This window comes from Falco naumanni, chromosome 5 (assembly GCF_017639655.2).
Source record: "Falco naumanni isolate bFalNau1 chromosome 5, bFalNau1.pat, whole genome shotgun sequence".
Taxonomy (NCBI): domain Eukaryota; kingdom Metazoa; phylum Chordata; class Aves; order Falconiformes; family Falconidae; genus Falco; species Falco naumanni.
This window is the reverse complement of record NC_054058.1, coordinates 51,125,369-51,149,182: the sequence shown is the minus strand read 5'-3', so window position 1 is coordinate 51,149,182 and position 23,814 is coordinate 51,125,369. Positions and strand designations below refer to the sequence as shown.

Sequence of the window (23,814 nt, the reverse complement as noted above, 5' to 3'; positions counted from 1 at the left end):
TAAAAACACAGACCACAGGACACAGAAGCCAATTTTAAAGAGGAGACAGTAGCCAACTTTTGGTTGTTAAGAGGACGGTGCTTCTCAGCCTGTGTGCCGACGTGCCTGTGAAAGACAGCTACAAAAAGCTCATTCAGAGCACGCTTAAATTCATGACACAGGACTGTCCTTCACTGGGAACTTTAAAAGAAAAAGTTTAGGGAAACTTTATCAACACAGGTTGAAAAGGTGCAAAGGCCTTTGGATAGGCCTGACTGAGAAGGGGGTACACCCCTGCTCCACCTGGAGCCTTGCCTTGCCAACACGGACAAGTGCCTCAACCGCCAGAGCCATGCCGAAAGAGAAGAAATCTTCGCTATTTCTGTCGATGCAGTGCCACCAAGTAGCAAACAATGCAAAATTGACAGAGAAAGACTGCCTTGTAAGGGGCAAGGGCTTGAGCCGTGGCTCTGGGCTCTGCCCTCACCTCTGTGCTCTTTACCGGGTGACGGCTCCCTGCAAACCCACAGCTCACACCAGCAGCCAGTCCCACCTTGCGGCTCTCTCGCTGCTGCTGCAAGCAAGAGCGGGAGGTCTCCACGACAGATTCCCAGAGACGAACTTAATTCACTTCAGTCATTTTTCAGTACTTCGGCCAACACGCAGCCCCGTGGGCCGCCCGTCCCTTTCCGCCAGCGAGGCCGGCCGCAGGCCGCGGGGCGGCCGGTGAAGCGGGCGACGGCCCGGACAGGGCTGCCCCCCGTCCCCGTTGTGCAGCACCCAGAGGAGCCGCCCGGGGGCGCCGCAGGGGGGCGGGCAGAGGAGAGGTGCGGCGCCCGGCGGCCCCGCGGAGCGGCCCTGCGGGGTCTCCGCTGTAGGGGGCAGCAGCGCTGCCCGCGGCCGGGGCCCTGGGGCCGGCCCGGGCCGGCGGGGCCCGGAAGGCGCTGCGCTCCCTCCCGGCCGCTGAGTGGCGGCGGCGCGTCACGTGTGCGCGGCCGGGCTGGGACGCGGCAGACGGCGCTGCCCCGAGCGCGGCGAGCGGCGGTGCGACATGTCCCACCAGACCGGCATCCAAGGTACCGCGCGGCTCCCCCCGCGGGCGCGGACCGCCGCCCCCCGCCGCGCCCCGCGGTGCCCACCTGCCCTCCGGCCAGCCCGGCCCTCCTGCCCTCCTCTCCCCGCGCCGGCCGGCCGGGCGCAGCGCCCTTCCCCGCTGGTCGGGCTAGGGCGCGGTGGGCGTTGTGGCCGTTTAACGGGCCGTTCGCGGCGGCGTTTTCTCCCCTGCCGCGCTCTTTGTTCGCTGCTGGAGGAGCCCGTCCTTTTCGGCGGGGGTTGGCGGGGGGGGGGGGTGCTAGCTCAGCGCGGGGAAGCCGCTGCTGGCTTCGTCCCCGGGCGGCCGCCGCTCCCCTGGGTCGACCCCGGAGGCTCGCCCCCGCTCAGGCGGAGAGGTGCCGGGCTTATCCGCACGGCTGACCGCGCCTGTCCGCCTCGGAGCGGCAGGGAGCCTGCCGGGCAGAGCTGCTCACGGCAGAAGCCCATCGATGGCGAGGAGGCCACCCCCTTGGCTCGGGTAACTTCCCCGAGCGCAGGTTGTCCCGCTGCGGCGGGGTGAGCCGTGAGGGGGAGCCGGGGCTGCGGCGGCTCCCGGGGCACCTCCCGCCCCAAGGAGGAGCTGTCGCCTGCCCGGGTCGGCGCAGCGGGGCCGGGATGGGTCGGACAGCACCGGGAATGGCGAGGGGCGCTGCCCCCTGCCTCGCAGTGGGAGCCCTGAGGAGAGCCGGGAGCCTCGGGCTAGGGAAGCCCACTAAAAAGCCCATCACTGGAGGCGCAAAGGAGACAAGGGGGACGGGGACCCGGCCCCCCCGCCCCGATGCTTCCAGGCCTTGGAGGGTACGAGGAGCAATTAGAGGAAGGCAGTGTGTTGTTTCTCAGCGTTACCGGGTCCCCCCCCGAATCATGGAATTGCTAAGCAAGGATTATACTGCAGGATTACGGGAGGGTGTCGGGTTCTGCTGTCTCTGTTTCCGCAGCCTGCTTGTTCGGTGACTAGTATCATGTACTTTGCCTGCTTTCCCGTATCTATTGTTGAAGGTGACTTTTGGCCCAGCCACAGCAGCTCTTTATTGCTCTCCTGTTCCCTTCTCTGCCCGCTGGCAGCACCTGGTCTGCACCTTTCGCCTCACTTCGCTTCCTACCCCAGCACGCCCATCTTTGCTCTTTTCTTGCTCCTTCTTGTTTTAAGTTCTTCTCAGGCTGGGGATGCATGTGGGATAACAGTTGTCCCCAGTCTGGGAAAAAAGCTATAGTGGCTCTTGATTCCCTTGTTGTCTGTTCTGGCAATGCTGGAGGGAGGAGCAGAAGAATATCCTGTTGCTTGCCACAAGCAAGAAGAGTGGCTAAGCCTCTTCTGCTGCTCTCCTTGGCTCTGAGAATCTTTTGTCCTCTGGGGAGAGCTGTGGAGAACTCGGCAGCTTTCCTGCGCAGATCCTGCCCCGGCAGGCGCTAATCAGGAGCCCTGTTTGCAGCAAACCATCCGCTTCTGCAATTTGGAAGAGAAGTAGCACTTGTTGTGCCATTGCTGGCTTTAGCTACAAACGGGCTACTGTCAGTCATAAACAATTGCAAGATTTGGCAGCATGGGCTGCTCTTTTCTGGAAGCAGAAATGAAGTCATGGGGACAGTGATATGTACCAGGCAGTTGCTAAAAGGACTGGGCTTTCAAACAGGCCAGTGCAGATAAATAGTGTAGGAAGTTGCAGAATGCATTGAGATGTGGGGAAAAACCACTAGAATATGTTCACAGCCTTCTAAATAATTTTGAAATTATAATCCCTGTAAAATATTTGTGAAATAAACCCAAATTTTAAGTTGGTAGGTCTCTGCTATGCAGGAAGTTTAAGTAGAAAATAATATCACTCTGTTGTGAATTTTAAAACCTTTATGCGAAAGAAAAGCATAGATCATTTGATAGTGAGATGTTTTCTCAAATGTCTTGTCTCAGTGTTACTTCAGGACCTGTCACGGTTCTGGTATTGGTGCAGGGACTGCTGTATTTTGGTCTTGTTTTGGTGTACAGGGTTGAAACAAGAGAATAAAGAACAAAAAGATGATGAAGAGGACAAAAAATGGTCCTGGGGGAACCAGAAAGTCTAGAAAGAGGCACAACGTTTGCACGCTGAATGGAATGATGAGGACTGGCAGAGATGATTAGAAAAGTTGGCAGCAAATTACGGCAAGGGTCTGCACTGATTAGCGGGAAGATGCTGAGATGAAGCTGAGGTTGGACTGGCGCAGTTCAGTTTGCTTAACATCCCTTTTCCCTCCCATGCCATTTGGACTTTCAGATCGGGCCTGGGCATCTCTTCAAGGGGCATAAATTTACAGTGTTTTGAGTATGTGCAGTCATGTTGCTGGATACCATCTGACCATCTGTTCAGTTGGCCTCAACCTGACTATAAATAATCCATTTTATTTGTTTCATGGCTTGATGTTTGTTTTGCTGATACTGTGCTGTGGGATTACTTTAAAGGACCAGCTTGCAGTAAATGCTTCTCAATAAATGCTGTGCAACCCCCAGTCTACAGTATAATTAAACTGATTTGCGCTCGGATTATTTAGCAAAGCAGGGCCATTGAGATAAGAATGATCTTCACATGACTGAAGCACAGTTTTTCAGTGTGCTTAGAGAAGTGGGTCTGTCGTGTTTGCCGTGTTGTGTCAATGTGAATTGTGGACATTTGAAAATATGTTTAGTTACTTCTTTGTAAATTCATTATAAAGCTATCCTGTTGTGATAGGTCGAGGTTTGAACAATGTTATCGGGTTAGATACAAAGAGATAAGATCATATGAAAGACAAGCAACGGGTGGCAGCTGGCCTTCACTGGTATTCTTCAGAATACCGGTGTCCTCTGGAAAGACCGGTACTTCTGCCAGACAAGCTCTAATATTTTCCTGGCAGGTGTAATGTTTCTGTCTAAAAGGTTGTACTAAGCCTGCAGATTTCATGAAGCTATTGTCATCTGAGATGCGTCATATTTTTACTGTGTTGCTGTGTTAACTCTGAAATCTGAGAGTGATGATGTGATGTCACCCTTAATTTTCACAATGTTGAAAATCATGCAGTATGCTAGAAAGCAGGGCTATTTTGTAATGTTGCCGGTCATCTTTTTGTGGCATGCTGGTGACTGGAACAGTATGCAGCATAGACGGAACATCGCTCCCATGTTCCTTTTTCAGTCCAGCTTTGTAGTGAAGGGTCAGTTGTATGCTTTTCCAGTGTTGTTCTTACCTTCGTGAATATTCTTTGTCCTAGGAAAGTGAAATGTGTTCATTTGATTACTTTTGTTTTCTCTTTTTCAGCTAGTGGAAGTGTTAAAGACACCTTTGTTGGAGCCAGAAATGGACAGTACAGGCTTTTAAAAATAGTCATTGACAATGGTTAGTCAAAGTTTAATCTTTCTCTCTGATACTTTTAGATATTTTCCTGGTTGTTTTAATGACCTACATGTACAATTGTTTAAAAAACAAAACTCTGCAAGAGTTAATGTTACTAAGGTCTTTCATATACTGAAGGTAAGATTTAAGTTTTGGTGATGCTGTGCTTTTCAGTATGGTACTACTGTATTTTTGGATTTGAATTTTTCTTCCAAATGTCATTTCCTATTTTACCAAGAGCTGCTGTGTATTTCATACAGATAATACAAATGAGCTTACTCTTACCTTCTTACTAAAGAAAACATAGAGGAAAAAAAGTCCACATCTGTGTAATTTTTGACACTTCAGTTACTTTCATTAGACAGAGATTCTTACACAGAAGCTCGTCACTTTAGATGAAGTATAAATGTTATTTGCCTTTTATATTGGGATCGGCTGCAGTAGAAAGTCCTATTAAAGCAGATGTTTAAGTAGTAATCTAGCTACATAGAAAATACCTTTAAAAGTCTGTAACTTTGTACAAATTTTCAAAGCTAAAACTGTTCCTTAAATCTCACATATATGTACAAATATAAAATTATGTAATTTCTTGCAGAACTTGATTTTAGTCTTTGAACTTCTTGGCAAGTAATCAAGGCTGCAAACATTGCAAGGTAGAATGCATCATGATTATTTTTTTTTTTTAATAGCAGTGCTGGTTGATTATATGAGACTTGATGGTTTAGTCCATCTTTTCAAGTGCATCAAATGCACACCTTGGGTTTTTTTGGTTTTTCCAGACTTCATGCATTTACAGTACACTGAAATACCTGTTAGCTGTGTAAGATACATGTATGTACATGTACACACATACTTTTATTGTGAGGTAAATTACCTCCCGTTCAGCTTCTTTGTGTCTGCTTTTCTTAGGAAATCTTCTGACTTTAATGTTGCTTTTCTTAAGGAAGTGGCAGTAGTAATATTATAGGCAGGTCACTGTGGTAAAGTCTCACTAGAACAAGCTAGCAAATGCTGGCATACCATTGAATTTTAATTTTTTTCCCCCATTATGCAAGGTAAAACGATATGGTTTTGTGTGTATGCTACTTTTTATATGAAATGAAGCCTAGAAATAAGATACAAAGGGAAGATGTTATTTTTTTTTCCTTTGTGTGTGAATGTGTGTGTATATATATGCGTTTTGTCTCTATGTAGAATCAGAATCCAGTCTTTGATACTATTTTCCACAGTTCAAAAAGAAACCTCTAAAACTCCCAGAATACTGGAAGAGAGACAGTTGCCTCATCTGTCTGCAGGAGCTTTCAGCAACTGCCTTTAATCAGCACGTGATAGTAAAATTGGGTTCTGCTAGTCTGTGTTAATAAGAGAAGAGGTTTGCTGCTGGGCAGTAGAGTTCCTGTGATTGTATTTTTCTATCTTAAATCCAAGTGAGTGTGAAGCCACCTAGAGCTCAGAACTGGCAAGTACATTCTGAATACACAGGTGTAAGTGGACAACTACAGCTACTTTACATCTAATTCAGAGAAGGGCCAAACATCCTTTCCCTGAACTGTTCATGTTCTGTGACGTACTGTGGTAGAGTGCCTTGCTCTGAAAGTTTTGCTGTAGAGGCATTTGTGTACTGTCATGCTTTCATCTGAAGTGTTAGAATTTAGGTCCTAGACTTTCAAGAGGTATTTTGTATACTAGCTACTGTGATGGTCCTTAAACTGTTGTAGGATCCCATTTAAACCAGGTATTTCTGTTTTGATTGTAGGGGCTTGTATTTATTGGGAAGCTGATAAATGTTTTGAAAGACACTATGCTAATACTTCCTTTTGGAAGCTGAGATGTGATTTATAAGTAAGAGAAAAATCTTGTTGCTATAGCTGTTCATGTAATCAAATCTCATCTGAAGTACTATATACAGACTTAAGCCAATTATACATAATAAACAACTTCAGTCATTTAAAGAGACCATAGTTATGAAGCTGTATTAGAAAGAGGTTTATCTACTTACATAGTCAAGTTAAAGTGATTGGTGCAAACATACTCATTCATTCCAAACTCTTTTCACTGTATAACTGAATTATAGACTCCTTATAATGGGAACAAACACTAATATGTTATAGCAAGAGCATCAGTCATTCTAAGTCTAACATTTAAAACCTTACTCTCATCTTGTTTCTACTTAATATTCCAATTTAAAAATTAACTGGCAGAAGACAGTTTTTATTTCCCTTCACGCTAAAACCGCATCAGTCTTATCCCTTCAGATCAAAGAAGTTGATGACAACCAGCACAGTACTTCTCACCTATTTATATTTAGATTAAAGTAAGTTAGGGTTTTAACATACACAGTTTTTGTAGGAATTCAGCCACTTTCACACTGACTGTTCTTGACTTCCATTCTTGAGGATATAATTATGAAAAGACGAAGCATCTGATTAAAACTGTTCATTGTAATTGCTAATTTTGAAAAACAGTATTAGCTGCATTGTTGCTAACCTGTAGCTTTGGTTATTGGTTATAGAGCAGCTTGTTGTGGGATCCTCTAGGCGGCCAGTTGGATCATGGGAAAAGGATTACGATTCCTTTGTCCTTCCCCTTCTTGAAGACAAGCAGCCATGTTATATATTATACAGATTAGATTCTCAGAATGCTCAAGGATATGAATGGATCTTCATTGCATGGTCACCTGATCACTCTCCTGTAAGTAACAGTCGTCAGACTTCATGTTAATGATTTTTCAACAGTGCCGTTTGATCTGAATCCTAGATATGAAGGAAAAGGATTTGAGGAATTAAGCATTCCCCAACTTTCCCTTCACTTTCCCCCAAGAAAACTAAGAAAAGATCTTTCTTGAAGCTGATTGAGGAGCAGTATCAGTGGGTCTAGATGGAGTACAGCTGATGCAATTTCTTTCTAGCCTGAGTGGAGGGCTCGGATCAAGACAGTGGTTTTGCCCTATTTGTTTGTCTATTTTTCTGTCAGTATTTCATGAAAATTCGTGGAAGAATATAGGACAGAAATCTCAGTGGGTGTTATCTAGAGAGAAAGATTATAGCCTGAGCTCAAGCTGTTTATTCTGTTTGGCTTCCTGGCTGCCCAGCTGGCAGTCATGGATCTGCGACCTGCCACAGAATGTACTGTTTTTGTATATAGTCAGTAGTTAGAGAACGTGGGACAGAACTGAGGTTAGAATTAAGGATTCCTAGGAGAAACTAAGATACTGTGTACATGTTCTGGGAATGTGAGATAAGACAGAAAGTAAAGCTGTTCCAATATTCCTACTACTTTCACTAGAATTAGGAAATGGTAAGACACCAAGAGCTGGAGTGCATAGAAGAGATTAGGTGGAAAAGGTGAGGTATTGTGGTGAGGATGGTGTGACAGTGAAATAAGGTGGGAAGAGAGAGGAGTAAGTATGTGACTATCTTAGACACAAGTTGATGGGGAGCAAACATTATTAGATCTTCTACTTCCAGAAAATTTCATTTTTCCACTCCGTAGTTAAACCAAAATTATCTGGAGTCACTATCAAATCAAAAATAATAATGAGTTATTTCCAGTCTGCTCATACTCTGTGTGTTGTATCCATTAGTACACAGATCAGTGACAAAAGATTTTAACAGTTGTGGGTTTTCCCATTTAAAATTAGTAAAGATTATGTTGAGGGTTTTTAGAAAAAGCTCATACTCTTACTAAAGCTGTAATTTAGTTCTGGAATTAATTTGATAATATTGCCTAGTATTACGCCCTTGAGAATTTAATAGCATGTGTTAGTATTGTGATCCAGAGCTCACTGCAGGTATTAAGAATTACACCTTCATAATGCGGTTTCAACACTTCAATATTTGTTCAAGAAAGGTGTTAATGGCATTGGTACACCAACATGCTAGATCCTCTGTCTACACCAAAGAAAAAAAAAAAGAACCCAAACTAAAACAACACTGTTTTTAATATGCTAGGTTCGTCAAAAAATGTTGTATGCAGCAACCCGAGCAACACTCAAGAAAGAATTTGGAGGTGGTCATATTAAGGATGAAGTATTTGGAACGGTACAGGTATGTTTTCCTTTTTGAAGTCCACACATTGATTTTAAATACTAAATACAGTAGCTGATGTCACTGGAATGAATTTATGATGTTTCCACTCCTTTTTGATTAAGGAGAAAAAGAATTAAAAGCTATGTGTATTAGTCCAATGTTAAAATGTGATAGCTGTCATTTGATCAGGAAACTAAGTATATTTGACAACTTCAGGCTAAGAAGTCCTTGTTTCAAATGGTTATGAAATCTAATCTGAGAATATTAGGAGGATCCCTTAATCTCACTGCATGTGTGTGAATTCTTTAAAAGCTGGAACAGTAACTTTCAGGCCAGTTGTTATACACAAGCCATTTTGGATGTATGGTTCTGGATCAGAAGTGGGATAGAAGACCAATCTGTAAGCTGTCAACATCTGAAAACAAATGTTTTTGTCTTAAACCAAATACTGAGCTGTGTGTACCATAAAATGTAACGCAAGTCTGTGGCTGCCATCTTAACCTATGGAAACAGAATTTTAGTAGCTACTGAGTTGTTCAATGGAAATTCTAGTAGTTGACTGTTCACTAATGGTAAGGTAATTGGAAAGGTGCATGTGTGAAGTCTCACAAGCTTCTGAGGGACGTTGAAAATCCTGCAATTGCTGTGCACATAAGGAAATATGAGGCTGTTGCATTACCTTTGTGTCTTTGGGATTGTGATGTCTCTCTACTTGTCAGGCAGTCATCAGACAGTCTTGACTTTTTAATCCATTGCCAGTTTTAAAAAAATGCAAGTTAGAGTTCTCGAAGACACAGAATTTCTATAGCTTTCATTACAACTAATGATTACTTAAAGATTCAAATTATCATTTGCCTTTTCCTCCTTCAGCAAAGACAGAGGGACCACAGCAGATATCTTCTGTTTAGCCTGTTAATTAGTTCATCATACGCACAAATCTGAACCAGAGCACTGCCACTATTGATACAGGGAGCTGCTGCTGAAGGAAGGGAAGGAGTTGGAGGTTTGTGGACAAGTAGAAAATACTGCAGTAGGGAAAGAGCTGTGGAAGAGACACGGACTGTTTTGGCAGACACACAAGTCTATAAGGAAGTGAGGGTTGTAATTCTGCTGCTCACTGAGTAAATAGCTTGTTATATTCAGCAATAACCTGTGATGGAGGCTTCATTATCCTAACACTAACAAACCTTTGTGGAGAAGTTGTATTCTAGAGAAACAGATAATTGAGTGGCTGAAAGGGTTTACTGGTAGAGGTCATGTTATTTTTTTTCTTGCCCATTCAATCAACTAATCTCTTACTGCCACTTGCACCAAACCATTAGCAGTCTGTGTAATACGTAGAATTTGCATCTAGCCCTACAACTCAGGCCAAATCTGAGCTTCCTTCTCAGTTGTAAGGAAGGAGCATTACATTTGTCTATTACTATTATTTCAGTATGCTTGGGGCGCTTAGAAGATAAAGTCAATGTAACTCAGTTTTTCCAAGTTCATTATGTTACATATGATACATAGGTTAATGTATCTCTAAATCGTTGGTTTCAGTGTCTTTATAAACTTCTTCATAGTAGCTGTCCTCTCATGTTCATCTCTGCAAAAATTACAGGTTCTTCGAGGTACTCAAGTCACAAACCTCACTCAGAATCTTGGTCGTCAGCATCCAGTGGGTTACTCTGTCTTTATTTTGTTAGACACAAGGATGGTTTAGTTGCAACCAACTCTGTTATCCTGGTAGAACTTGGTTATGCTTCCACCTGCTACTTCACAGAGGTATTAACCTCAGTACCTCTAGGCTTCTGAAACAAGACATAATGGAATATTGATACTAGAAATTGTGTTTGGGAAAGTCTGTCTGTTTCAGAAAGGGAAGAGCTAAGAAGGAGCTTTCTGTTGCTCCTCTGAACTTGAGGATAAAATCATATTCATATGATTGCATGAAGTCCTGCCCTTTTCTGAGTGACCACCTTAATAATAAAACCACAGTAGTACTTGCCTCTGGTATCAACCTCTTTGGAGAGGGCCAGAACTGACACAGAGTAATAACAAATTTCCCAAAGTCATTATCAGAATTCATCACTTCTGTCACACTGCATCCTAAACTACTTGGAGTATCATGTGCTTATTGCCTGTCCTGCGGTAGCATTTTTGTCTCCTTTATTTTAGGTAGAAAATATCAATAAGCTACCAGTCTGAGCACGCAAATTTTATAAGAAAATAGATTTTTTTAAAAAAAAACTATTTATTACAATTTTTATTGTTAATTAGAATTAAGTAATTTTGTTATTTATAAGAATTGGGGCAGTTCTGTGAGGTTTTGTCCAAGAAGGCTGAATAACTTCATGCACACAGTCTTCACTAATGATGATTTTTGAATTGGCAATGTAATTGGGGACTGACTGTAGAAATGCTGCCCATGGTGCAATTCGGTACAAGAGCAGCCCAGTGAACCCTGCTGTACAGGAAAATGAGCTGAATTTGCAAATGCACCTACACTTGTAATCCATTCAAATAAAATGACCATAACTGTGTGGGAGGTAACTGCTTTTTTTATGTTGCATAGAACATCTTTGAAGAAAACTTTTACTATCCAAAAATGATCAGTATTGATACTGTGCTTCCAGGATGATGTTTCACTGAATGGATATAAAAAATATTTGATATCACAGTCATCCCCTGCACCTCTGACTGCAGCAGAAGAGGAACTTCGACAAATAAAGATTAATGAGGTACCTACAATGTCTTTGAGCATGGGTGGGAAACTGAGTACAGAGTTACAAACATATTGTAGGGAAGAAACCCAGGCAGAACAGAAAATGGAAAGTCCGAGTGGATGAGAATGTAAATTTATTTCTCAATGACTTGAGACTGCAGGATGGTGATGGCTGGAGTTGAAGTGGCATGATCTTGCTGAGTTTGCAATGCCTAGTGTCTGAGTCAGGGGCCTCGCAACTGCAGACCTTAATTATTGCAACTTTGGCCCGTAATGTGCTTTTACTATCACTGGGTGTGTTTCACTGTGAAGAATGACTGAGCCCTGCACAGGCTGCCCAGAGAGGTTGCGGAGCCTCCATCTTGGAGATACTCAAAAGCTGTCTGGACAGATGGGTGGGCAACTGGCTGTAGGTGGCCCTGCTTGAGCAGGGGGGTTGGACAATATGACCTCTGGAGGTTCCTTCCAACCTCTACCATTCTGTGATTGCCACATACATTTCCCATGGTGGCAGAAACTGTAGAGAAAACACAAAGTAGCAACTGTTGCAGTGAATGATTGCTGGGAGTATTTCAGCAGCCTTGTTCCTGGAGGAAACGTACTTAGCTTCCAGCACTAGTGCAATTGTCTTCTAAGACTGAGAGGAAGTGAATGGAATTCCAATAAAAATAAAATAGAAATCCAGAAAAAGTATCTAGTCCTTTTAAGAGACTGATTTGCTTTTGCTGCATATGCTTTATAGAAAAACCTCTAATAAATGCCTTTAACCAAATAATTTGATGATTGCCAGCTAGCTAGTGAGTGAAAAGTTTCGGAGGATTCTTTTCTGATGTTTCCTTCACTTGATCACTGTTTGTGTTCAGACATGTATTAAAATGGGTCATGTGCTGATCTTATTAGTTCTTTAGGCTTGGTACACGTGAACTGTGTTTTGTTCGCTGGTATTCAGCTGCAGAAACAACAGTGTTAAACGCATCTCTGTATCTTCTCTTAAGTTTTCACTCTGCTGTGCTTTTTGCTACAACTTTATTGACTTTTTTTTTCCTCAGTGAAGTCTTTCGTATTTTCCATGTCTAATTTGATTAATCCATTGTAGAAATGCATTCATCATCATCAGACACTGCATTTTACTTGGACAGCTTTAAAAAAAAAACCCAACCCGCTAATGAATGTAAAACTTCTGTGGTATCAGTGATCACTTCTGGTATTAGTATTATCTCTTATGTAGACATACATTGTGTTTAACAGCTGATTCATGCAGACTAGAACTTTACATGCTATTATGAAACTTCAGCAGCAATAGCTGTGCTTTTCAGAGATATGTAAACTGTAGATTGCTGCCATTTTGGCTTTGTTTGAAGCATCTTGCAATACATTAACTTATGATTTCTGTCTTCATTGTTTCCACCATTATGAAGACTGTCATTAGACTCAGAAAACGAAAAGCTTTCTGATTAAAAAAAAAAAAATAATCAAATTTGAGGTTTCCATATGTATATTCTTTCATAATTACGTTAAGAAGTATTTTACTGGGTTAGATCAAAGGATCATCTCGTCTGCTGTCAGGTCCCTGAGTGAACAACAGCAGAAATCTAGGAAGGGTGTGAAAGCCAGGGGTTTTTTCTCCTCTTGCATATGTTACTTTACATTTATTCACAGGATATTTCATCTGCCATTTTATCTGCTACTGAGCAGCCATCACTAACAGATCTTACAGTATGAATTTAAATATTTTTAAGTGACTTCGGTGTTTTGTTTTGTTTTAATGGTCTGAAATATGCTGCAGTATGGACTAGTAGATTTTTTAATTTTCTTAAATCTTGAGGTATGCGTTTACTTTCTTCCCTTGCCTGTCCCCACACTTCACAGATTGCTTTTATGTTTGGTTTTTTTCTACTTGTATTGTAATATGTTTTGTATAGTATGGTATTTTACTATGGTTTATTATTTTTGTGATGTCTATGTTTATTAGTAGGCTTTTATGCAGATATATTTTGCAGATAATTTTTCTATAACCTTCTTCATAAATTTATCTATCTTTATACAAAAGTAAGCTCTTCCACCTGCTTTCTTCTCCTCTTTCCTTGTTGCTGACAAGCAGTTCCTTAAAATGTGGAGTGTAATTTAGTGTTGCCCGAAGTATCTTTGGTTTTTATTTTTTATCAGTTTGCTTCATATTTCATTAGCATCTTTTTTTAATTAGAGCTGACCATCTTCTAGTTAATAGATCTAAGAACAACACTTTCCATTTGGTACACTTTTCTGACTTTTGCTGCTTCATAACCAATGTTAAATGTATTTGTGAAATTATAAAAGGAAGTCAGTATATTCAAAAGCTAATAGACAGCAAGTTCAGGGTTTAAAATAACTGTTCTTTTCTCTCAAATAATTTGTGACTACCATAACTGAATTATGAGCAATTGTCTAGCTTGCAGTTACCCTGGATTTTCTTTTACTGTGTGTTAGACCTCCTAGAAGTGAAAAATTAAGATTTTGTTAGTTTGGTTTTTGTGTTTTAATTTGTGTATAGGCTTTTGGGGTGAGGGTGTTGAAGCAGGAGGGAGGGTAGTTGCTTTGCTTTTCCTTCAAGAAGATATGCTTGTCTCATAAGATATAATTTCTCTCTTCCTCCAAGAATTTTGACTCCCTAGAAATGACATCTGTATGTTTTGATCTAAAATTTTTGAAGATACAACAGAGTTCATAAGCAATATTGTTAGTTCAAAAGTATAACACAGCATATGAAAATTAAGCTCTCTCCTCCTGGCTTACTGTATCTGTATACCAGAATTTAACTGGGAGCTTCTTCTCTGGCACTTGAGCCAGTTTTCCCTGGATTGATTCTGTTGGCTTTGCAGAGCTAGCCATTTCAGAGATACGAACCTGTTCCCAGGTTAGCAACCAACATGACCTGTAAATTAAAAAATCCAAATCTGTGGTATATGGGGATGATTATTCTTGAAATAGCTACTGCTAACTCCGAGTGTAACCATATGCAATGCATTGTTAGTTATAATATATGCATTGTTAGTTATAATATGAAACCAAATGAATGCTTGCAAAAGTTTCTGTTTACATCTCAGTTGACTTGCGTTCCAGGTACAGACAGACGTTGGTGTAGATAGCAAGCATCAAACATTGCAAGGAGTAGCGTTCCCCATTGCTAAAGAAGCTATTCAAGCTTTGGAGAAATTGAAAAATAAGAAACTCAATTATGTACAACTGGCAAGTATAAAATACTTTAACTTTTTTAATAGTGAGTATAAAATAGATTACCCACACATCAATGTACACTGATAAATTATTAATTCAATTTTATTTTTCTATCTTGTCATGTTCTCTGGTTTTCTTTCTGTGTATTAACTGTATTCAGGTTTGCTTTGTTAACAGCAAATTGATATGAAAAATGAAACAATTATTTTGGCCAACACACTTCATACTGAACTTAAGGACTTGCCAAAAAGAATTCCAAAGGATGCTGCACGTTACCACTTTTTCTTATATAAGCATGTCCATGAAGGAGACTATTTGGAATCCATAGGTATGAGAAAATTTCGCAATATGAATTGTCATTGGCTTGTTTCAAGTACTTTAGTAATTTTAAGGCAGAGAGAAAGGCGTGTCATAAAAGTCATGTCTGTCAGCATGATCATAAATTTCAGAGTTGTCGTGTTGTGAAACTGACTTCTGAAGAGTCCTTATGTTTAGAAAGCAGCGAGCTATCCCTTTTGATTATGAACACCCATAAATCAGTTGTCATGTGAAAACAAAGATACTGGCCATTTGCTCATCCCCCATTTGAAATGAAATGCTTCAGCAAAAAAGATCCAGAATGTTGTTACGTTTTTCCCTTTCAGACTGCATAGTTGATTTGCAGTGCAGCTCTGCTGTAAATGATTTTATGATACAGGTTTTGATGGAATGTAGTTATGGTCTGATTTGTGGTTTTTTCCTGCAGTTTTCATCTACTCTATGCCAGGGTATACCTGTAGTATAAGAGAACGAATGCTCTACTCTAGTTGCAAAAGCCCACTGTTAGAAATTGTAGAAGGACAGTTGTGGATGCAGATAATTAGAAAGGTAAGTGCGCTGGGTATACCAGTATTTTCTCCATCCCTCTGTACCCTTCTTAATATCTAATTATAACTGTCTCTTCCACCACCTTCTCTTAAACCATAAAAAGTGTTATGTAACTCTTAAAGTTTGTCCTAAACAAGAAATACTTCTTAATAAAGCTCCAGATATAAAGTTAAGTCATGGAAGCTTTTCTCTGGTTCATAATTTCTACACTTTCATAGCTTTAACAAACATATCCTTGTGCATCAAGGGAGTGTTTGAGAGTACTCTGAAAGACTATTTAGAACTAATGTGATTTCTTACTAAAAGGCATGTCATATTTTGGACCACAACACATCGCTGTTGTTGAACAGTAAGTTCTTTTAAAGCCAAGGTTATTTAAGGATTTTCAAAATAATTTCAAGCTGCAGTTCTGGAACTTAAAACTGCTATCTTAGGAGTTCTTGATGGGGCAGAGAAGGATTTGCAAGTAAGCTGATCTTTTGATGCTGTGTTGGTTTTACTACTATGCAGTAGTGTTGCTTCTCACTTCCAGAGTAGGTACCACAAGAACAGTCCATTTGTGGAATATGTGACCTACGGTTACATTCTTAACACTTGTGCTGTAAATTTAGAAAAACTTTGAGGCTTTGTTTCTGCGGGGATTATTTCTACCTAAAAAATAGCGGAGTTAATACGAACCATTTTTACGGAGGTGTCACGAATGAAGTAATTATTACTATGTGGTTTTATATGTAATTATTTCTCATAAATTTTCTTTCTACAATGAAATAAATACATCATGTGACTTCTGAAATTCCCATCAACATATTTCTGAAGGATGTATTTGTAACAGCAATACTGTGGCTGGCCAGTCTGTCAGGTGCTGTGGTTTGCAGGCCATGAAGTGTTGAATGCTTAGCAGAGCAGGGCCAAAACATTTCTCTGAATTCTAAATCTCTGCAATTCAAAACAGTGGAGTTTGGCTTGAGAATAGTATTTTCTTTCCATGCAGGTTTATATGCTTAAATCTTAACACCTCCCCCCCCCTTTTGTTCATTAAACTGACTTTTGCTTTTCCCTGGCTTGAATACTTGCTGAGCTGCAGTAGCCACCTAATCATATAAGCTGTTCGTACTCTTCCCCTTCTATCTCAGACGACAACAGTATATATGCACATTTCTTTTACAATTAGTGTTTAAAGCACATTTTAGTGAAAAAATGTAATTCTTAAAACATGGAGGTTACATTGGGTCAATGGAAAGTTTTTATTTTAGAAGGAAGAATAAAGAAAGGAAATTGTAGTTTGGAAAGATCCGCATGCTGCTCTCTTGTATTTTCTTAAGGAAGTTCCTTTACAGATAAGTACTTGTTTCCACATGGAATGTGTGCTCTTAGTATGAACATGTACGCTGTGCTAAAGCTTGGGACAGAAGTTTCTTGGCATATGTACTGTGTAGTTGTGCTTATATTTCAGGAAAAATTATTAAGTCAGATCACACTTAATACTGGTAAGAATATAGTGAATTCTCAGGAAAAACTATCCAGAATTGCTCAGGGAATTAGGCACAAGTTGGAGAACATTTCATGCTAGACTCTGAACGTTACTGCACATACGGTTTTGATATCATATTGAGAGCTTCAGCAAAATTTCAAAATGTTTTTAAATATGTCTTTAAGATGAATATGATAAATGTTGCATTTTTGTTTTTCCCAGATTGAAATAGATAATGGTGATGAGTTAACTGCTGACTTCCTATATGAAGAGGTTCATCCGAAACAACATGCTTACAAACAAAGTTTTGCTAAACCAAAAGGTCCTGCAGGGAAGAGAGGAATACGAAGACTGATTAGAGGTCCAGCAGAGACTGAAACTAGTGATTAGAAACTGTTTTTTTCATTTGTTATAAAGTGTTACAGTAAGAAATTAAATTCTGGCTTTTGGTAATGAACTGAAATCATTCCATTCATAGATACTAGGGGGGGAAAAAGGCTCTTTTTACACTTCTCTCTTCTAACCTCAGCACTTTTTATATTGTTACATGATTATATTTGTTGACCATGTTCTGTGACATGTGGAAGAGCTAATTGTTTTAAAGCTAGAAGAGGAAATCTAAGCTAGTGTCCTTTTATTTTATTAGAATCCATTATTCAAAGCTATACATGTGATCATAAACTTTGCAGACATAAGACTATTAAGCCCATATATTCTGTGGGTAGGTTGTACCTGTATGCCTAGATAACAAACCTGTATTCTTATGAGTAGCCTATTGAAACCCATAAGACTTGTCATGTGAGAAGAGCTGAAGGACTACATAGCACTGTCTCTGAAAAATCCTTTATTTTTCCTTGTAGCTCTTACAGTAGAAGGTTTTCTTCTGGTTTTGACATGACACATTGTTGGGTTTTGTTGTTGTTTGGTTTGGTTTTGGTTGTTAGGGTGTTGGTTTTTTTTTAATAAAAAAGATAAACTAGAATTAGTTATCCATCAATTAATCTAAGTGTTCAGGAATACCTGGATATTTTCCCACACAAAAGCATGGTCATTTCAAATTTACAACTAATTTTGTGGGATTTTCTTTTAAAGAAATTTGACATAAAATCACTGTAGCTTTTCCAGACTTCTATACCACTTGTAAGCCTTACATATTAAGCACTGAATGACCAAGTAAAAGGTGATTAATAGTGCATGAGTTTGAGTATACTCAGTAGATTATGGAGCTGCTTTCAAAGCAATATGCTTAAAGTTTCTAATAAATAATTGATTATCTGTGCATTTGGATCTAAAACTGTGTAAGTTCAGTAAAAATTGAAATAGACTTGTTTCATAATAGTGAGTTATTTTTGAGATCCCAATATGTTTCCCAATATGTTTACAGTATCAACTGCAATTTTAATTTTCAAGGTATTCTGAAAATGACTTTTCCTAAATGTTTGAACTTTAATAGTAACTTAAATCTGTAACAAAATCCAACTAGGTCTTGAATAACTGCTGGCAGCAGCACCTGGTTAGGATTTTGTCTTCCCCCCCTGCCCCCGCTGCTTCCCTTTTCCAAAATACTAAAATCAGCCAGAAGAGTTTAAACTTTATTGAACCACGAGTAATGCATCTAATACGAAAAGGAAAAATAGATGATTTTAGTAAGTGGATTAAACAAGAATTAGATGTGGCAATCAAGTATTGGATGACTTTAAATATTTAAAATTGTGTAATGAGTCAAATACTAGTGGATAGATTATATTCCCCAGTTGGAGACTTGCTTTTTAGTGTCTTGTATGTGAGCTTTGTGGGTTTTGAATTTTTAGTTTTTAAAGCTATATGGGAGTTGCTAGTCTTTGAGTTCACTGCATAGTATCATAGGTGCTGGGTGTACACATTTTGTAGCTGGATCACGTGTTTACCTGGTGGAAGATAGATTTTAACCTAGTAAGGAGATAATGCTTTGGCACTACTAGTTCCTGATAAAATTTGTTTTATCTTATATATTATTTTGATTGAAGATACTAGCTTGTTATTGACATCTGAGATTGCACTATGTAATATGAAGATTGCAAGAGTTGTTGGGTTTACTGTGTTTTTTTTATATGCAGTATAAATTTGACACCTCAGCTTTTTTCATTTAATCTTATACACTACATCAATCCAGTTGAATCGCTCTTGATCCTTAGCTAATCTCCTGCTTGCCCTTAGCTAGTGTTTTTTTTCTGCTTCTTGCCTTCTTTCTCTAGGGCAAGGAGCCAGTCCTTGAAGTGTTTCTTCTATGTACTACCTGTCAGGCAAGTGTCGTTGTTTTTCAAACATGGTTAATGTGTGTGCTGCTCACTGCAGGCTGTAATTAAGTGTATTTTTAGTTGAACTCTGAATCTTTTCAGCACACCTAATTCACTTCGGGGTGTGGTTTGTTTTTGTTTTGTTAAGGAAAACCTTTGAGTATAGCATAATTAAAAATTACTGCTAGAGGGTTTTTTGTTTGAATTCAGTATTCCTGCCCATGCTTCAGCCATACCAAGAGTGCACATACATTTTTAGACTTAGACGAGTCAGTAAAGAAGTTCAGATTTTTAATATCAGATGTTTAAATAATTAAGTTGGACGTGATATGGTTATGTGCATATTGTGTTTTGGGTTGTTTTTTTTTCCTAATCCTGCCCTAGGCAGGTGAGGATAAGAGGTAGAAAGCTTAATGTGGAGGATGATGAGAGCTGGTTAAGTGATTATGTGAGGGCATTTATAATGAACTGCTTTAGAGTTCGGCCCAAGCCAAACATTGTAAGTCATCTTACCTGAAAATATTCCATGTGGGTATAAAACCCCTGGCCAGCCAGCAGAGTGTCCTGTCCTGAGCACATTTCCCCCTTGCCTTTCCCCTAAAAGAGAATTGTATGAAGTCTTGCACTGCGACTGCCTCTCCAGGCCTCTTGTAGCTATTCTCCTAACAAAGCAATAAGAAGTATCTGATCTTTTTGTGAGATCTATCACGTTTACATCTGCGTAGTTGCCTCACATAACATTACTACTGTTAATGAATGTTCGGAGCCAGCACAAAACGAGGACGTTAATGAAAGTTAATTCCTTTAACTCTCTGTGGTAATCTAATAATTGAAAGTGTCCATTCAAATTGTTGTTGGACTTCATAAAGCCCAAAAGCAATGCAGCTGCTTGCAGTTAACTCACAAGCTATTAAATAGTTAATATGACAGGTAACTATTTTCTAGATGTTTATGTTGCAAGGTAGTAGGGAGAATTTGATCTTTTAAAACACTCCTGTCCCAGGTTTGTTAAAAATAATCAAGGTAATGATTATTACTTGGATAAACACACTGCAAATAAAGGAAACTTCTGATTTATGGTCTTATGTATTCAATGAAAGCCACCTTCAGATGCTAAAATTAACTAAGTTTACCTTATATATTTTGTAATTTACTTTATAATTAAAGGTTGATGCTTTAGTTTGGTGTTGTCTGGTGTCTCTTTAACAAAGATCTATATTATAAGATCATGATGTGTAAGTAATAGGCAGTTCCTGCAAGATTAGAAAGCAGTGCAGAAAAAGTGATTTGCAGGATCTAAGAAACAGAATTCCTGGCTTTTGCTACTGGAGGAAAATCAGTATGTTAGAAACAGCTACTTTCCTGTTGCCTTATGGAAGCAGAAGAGAGGCCTCTATAGCAGGATCCAAGTGTGTTCATCTCTTGAGGTTTTATGCTTTCAATAGTAAGGCCCTTCAAAAAGTTCTTCTGTCCTTTTAAAATGCTGTAGTTGATTAGTAATTTAACAGTTTTGTTACTTGCTCAGCATGAAGCAGTATAATTAAACTACTCAAATGATGTTCCATTAATGGTTTTGTTGGTTTTTTTTTTTCTAAATTGAAAGTAGTTTGCTTGAGGACTTCCTATTGCCCTCAAAATTCATGCTGAAAAGAATATTTAATGGTTTGGCTTTTAACTGTCCTGGTAACACATCCCCATGGGAAAATTGGTGATGTGGCAATTTTGTAGTTGAAAGAAGGAAATTTGAAGATGTATTGAACTAGGATTTAAGAGAATAATATTGGTGAAAGTACTATATTGGAACAAAGCTATTGCTCCTCTTCCTTTTGTAGGAAGGGAAGAGTAGTGAATAGGCTAGGTGGCCTCTATGTGGCCATGAATATCAGAAGCAGTTTTATTTACCTTTTGGACAGTGGGTGTTAAATAAAACTCAGCTGACTAGCCTAATATAAAGATGAGGTAATTCTTCCCATTTAAGTAAGATGAAATACTATGGCTGGTAAAAGGTGTGTTGGCTAAAAAAGGCAACGGATCAAAGAAAATTTGATGGAGGCTTAATAATGAAGACCTCACATACTTTTCAAAGTTAATGAGCTGCAAACTGCCAAAGCCATGATACTCCAATGCAGTATGTCTACCTACATGTCCTGTACTTGCATTCTTTCCTCAGCAGCCACTAATGGCTCTTGTCCGCAGGGCTGTGCACACACTTCTAGTCTGACAGAACAGCTGTTCTGTTACCTCCTGCTGCAGCCATGGCGAGGACTGTTGTCCTTTGTAAGAGGTTTCCTTAACAGCAATTTTCTTCGGCTTAATAGCATCTGGTTTTATCTTGCTGCTTTCTAGAGTCTCAGTTGCAATTGTAATAAATCACTCACTTTTGCTATTTAGCATCACAGAATGGTTTGGGTTGGAAGGAACCTTAAAGATCATCTAGTTCCAACCCCCTGCCATGGGCAGGGACACCTTCCACTAGACCAGGTTGCTCAAAGCCCCATCCAGCCTGGCCTTGAACACTTCCAGGGGGGAGCATCCACAGCTTCTCCGGGCAACCTGTTCCAGTGCCTCATCATCCTTGGTAAAGAATTTCTTCCCAATAGCTAATTTAAATGTGCCCTCTTTTCATTTAAAGCCATTCTCCCTTGTTCTGTTGCTCCATACCCTTGTCAAAACTCCCTCTCCAGCTTTCTTGTAGGCCCTCTTTCAGTACTGGAAGGCCACTGTAAAGTCTTCCCGGAACCTTCTCTTCTGCAGGTTGAACAACACCAACTCTCTCAGCCTGTCTTCAGAGGAGAGGTGCTCCAGCCCTCTGATCATCCTTGTGGCCCTCTGGACTTGCACCAACAGCTCCATGTCCTTCTTATGCTGGGGGCTCCAGATCTGGATGTACTACTACAGGTGGGATACCATGACAGCAGAGTGGGAGAATCACCTCCCTTGACCTGTTGGTCATGCTTCTTGTCAACCAGCACCCCTCCCGTCCTTCTCAGGGCTGCTCTCAATCGATTCTCTGCCAAGCCTGTATTTGTGCTTGGAACTGTTTTGACCCACATGTAGGACCTTGCACTTGGCCTTGTTGGAATTCATGAGGCTGGCATGGGCCCACCTCTGAAGCCTGTTAAGGTCCTTCTGGATGGCATCCCTTCCCTCCAGCGTGTTGACTGCACCACACAGCTGGGTGCCGTTGGCAAACTTGCAGAGAGTATGCTCAATTCCACTGTCCGTGTTGCTGACAAAGTTATTAAACAGCACCAGTCCCACTGCTGGTCTCCTACAGTGGGTGGTTCGTCATTCTCCCAGTCCCTGCCTTTGCCTTCTGTGACCAGGGTGTTGTCGCTGGAGCACTTGCCAGTGAAGACTGAGGCAAAAAAAGTCAGAGTACCTCAGCCTTCTCCATATCCCAGGCAACCAGGTCTGCAGTTTCCTTCCAGAGGGCCCACGTTTTTCCTAGTCTTCCTTTTGTCACTGGCACGCCTGTAGAATCTTTTCTTGTGGCCCTTGATGTCCCTGGCCAGACTTAATTCCATCAGTGCTTTAACTTGATCCCTGACTACTCAAGACAGTTGCTCTGTATTCCTCCCAGGCTATCTGTCCTTGCTTCCACCCTCTGTAGGCTTCCTTTTTGTGCTTGAGTTTGTCCAGGAGCTCCTTGGTCATCCACACAGGCCTCCTGGTGTTTTTGCCTGACTTCCTCTTTGTTGGGATGCATCGCTGCTCAGCTTAGAGGAGGTGATCCTTGAATATTAACCAGATTTCTTGAGCCCCTCTTCCCCCTGGGGCTTTATCCCCTGGTACCCTACCAAGCAGATGCCTGAAGAGGCCAAATTCTGCTCTCCTGACGTCCAGGGCAGTGGGCTTAGTGTGCACCCTCCCCACTGCCCTAAGGATCATGAACACCATGTCATGGTCACTACAGCCAGTGCTGCCCTTTAGCTTCACATTACCCCCCAACACACCCTTCTTGGTGAGAACAAGGTCCAGCTCCTCTCTTACTTGGGGAAGGAAGTTACCATCAATGAATTCCAGGAATATCCTGGATTGCTTGTGCCCTGCTGTGTGGTCCCTCCAACAGGTATTTGTATGATTAAAGTCCTCCACAAGGACCAAGGCTTGTGAATATGAGGCTGCCCCTATTTGTCTATAGAGGGCCTCATCCATTCATTTTTCATATTTTTCATTCACACTTCCTTCTGGGGGTGACTAAATTGCTTTGTTACAGTTTTCTAGATCTTTAACACACAAAAGGTTGGCTTTTTCACCAAGGATAGTGATCCTCAGATGCCCTCAACAGTACCTTCCCCACTGCAGCTGGGTGTATGCCAGCCATATTAGCCCTACCTCTATCCCAAGAAAATCTCCCAGGCAGAGCTCTCTTCACCCACCAGGAACTGTACCAAATTTTTTCTGACCTCCAGTTCTTTGGAACAAGATCATCCCTTTACTCTCAAAGAACCTGACTGACTCAAGTTACTGATTTGTGTCCTGGAAAGCTTCACTATAGTAATTAATACAAAGTGGTATGGACCATAGTATAGTTTAATGTTTTTGCAGGCAATAAAGGAAACAATAGTCAGCTACTAGAAAAGTTTGAAACTTGTTTTCTTCTATGAAATGTTAACCAACATGCTTAATTTTTAGTGCGTGAGGGAAAACTACTGCCAAAACTTAGGTACTGACAGCAGCATTGCCAATAGTCTGGTCTAATACAACAGAAGAACAGGAACTCAAAACGCTTGTTGCTAAGTTTCTCCTAACAGTTCGAACACCACAGCACGTGCATAAACAAAATTGTTCTACTGCACCAGGGTGAACTATGGTGACTGCGGAGTTACTACAG

At 40.7% G+C, this 23,814-nt stretch overlaps 1 protein-coding gene across 2 annotated transcripts; it reads left to right on the top strand.

Annotated features, from left to right (window-relative positions):
- Positions 1-851: 851 nt before the first annotated feature.
- On the top strand, positions 852-20,156 carry TWF1 (twinfilin actin binding protein 1). Of its 2 annotated transcripts, XM_040595589.1 has the most exons (9): positions 854-1,055; positions 4,341-4,418; positions 6,928-7,106; positions 8,366-8,461; positions 11,062-11,166; positions 14,250-14,375; positions 14,541-14,691; positions 15,109-15,230; positions 16,924-20,156. In XM_040595589.1, the coding sequence occupies exons 1-9, from the start codon at positions 1,031-1,033 to the stop codon at positions 17,089-17,091; spliced, it is 1,050 nt and encodes a 349-aa protein (XP_040451523.1). In that variant the 5' UTR covers positions 854-1,030; the 3' UTR covers positions 17,092-20,156. The 2 variants fall into 2 exon arrangements, with proteins under 2 accessions (XP_040451524.1, XP_040451523.1); XM_040595590.1 differs by lacking the exon at positions 11,062-11,166 and having other exon boundaries at positions 852-1,055.
- Positions 20,157-23,814: the final 3,658 nt, after the last annotated feature.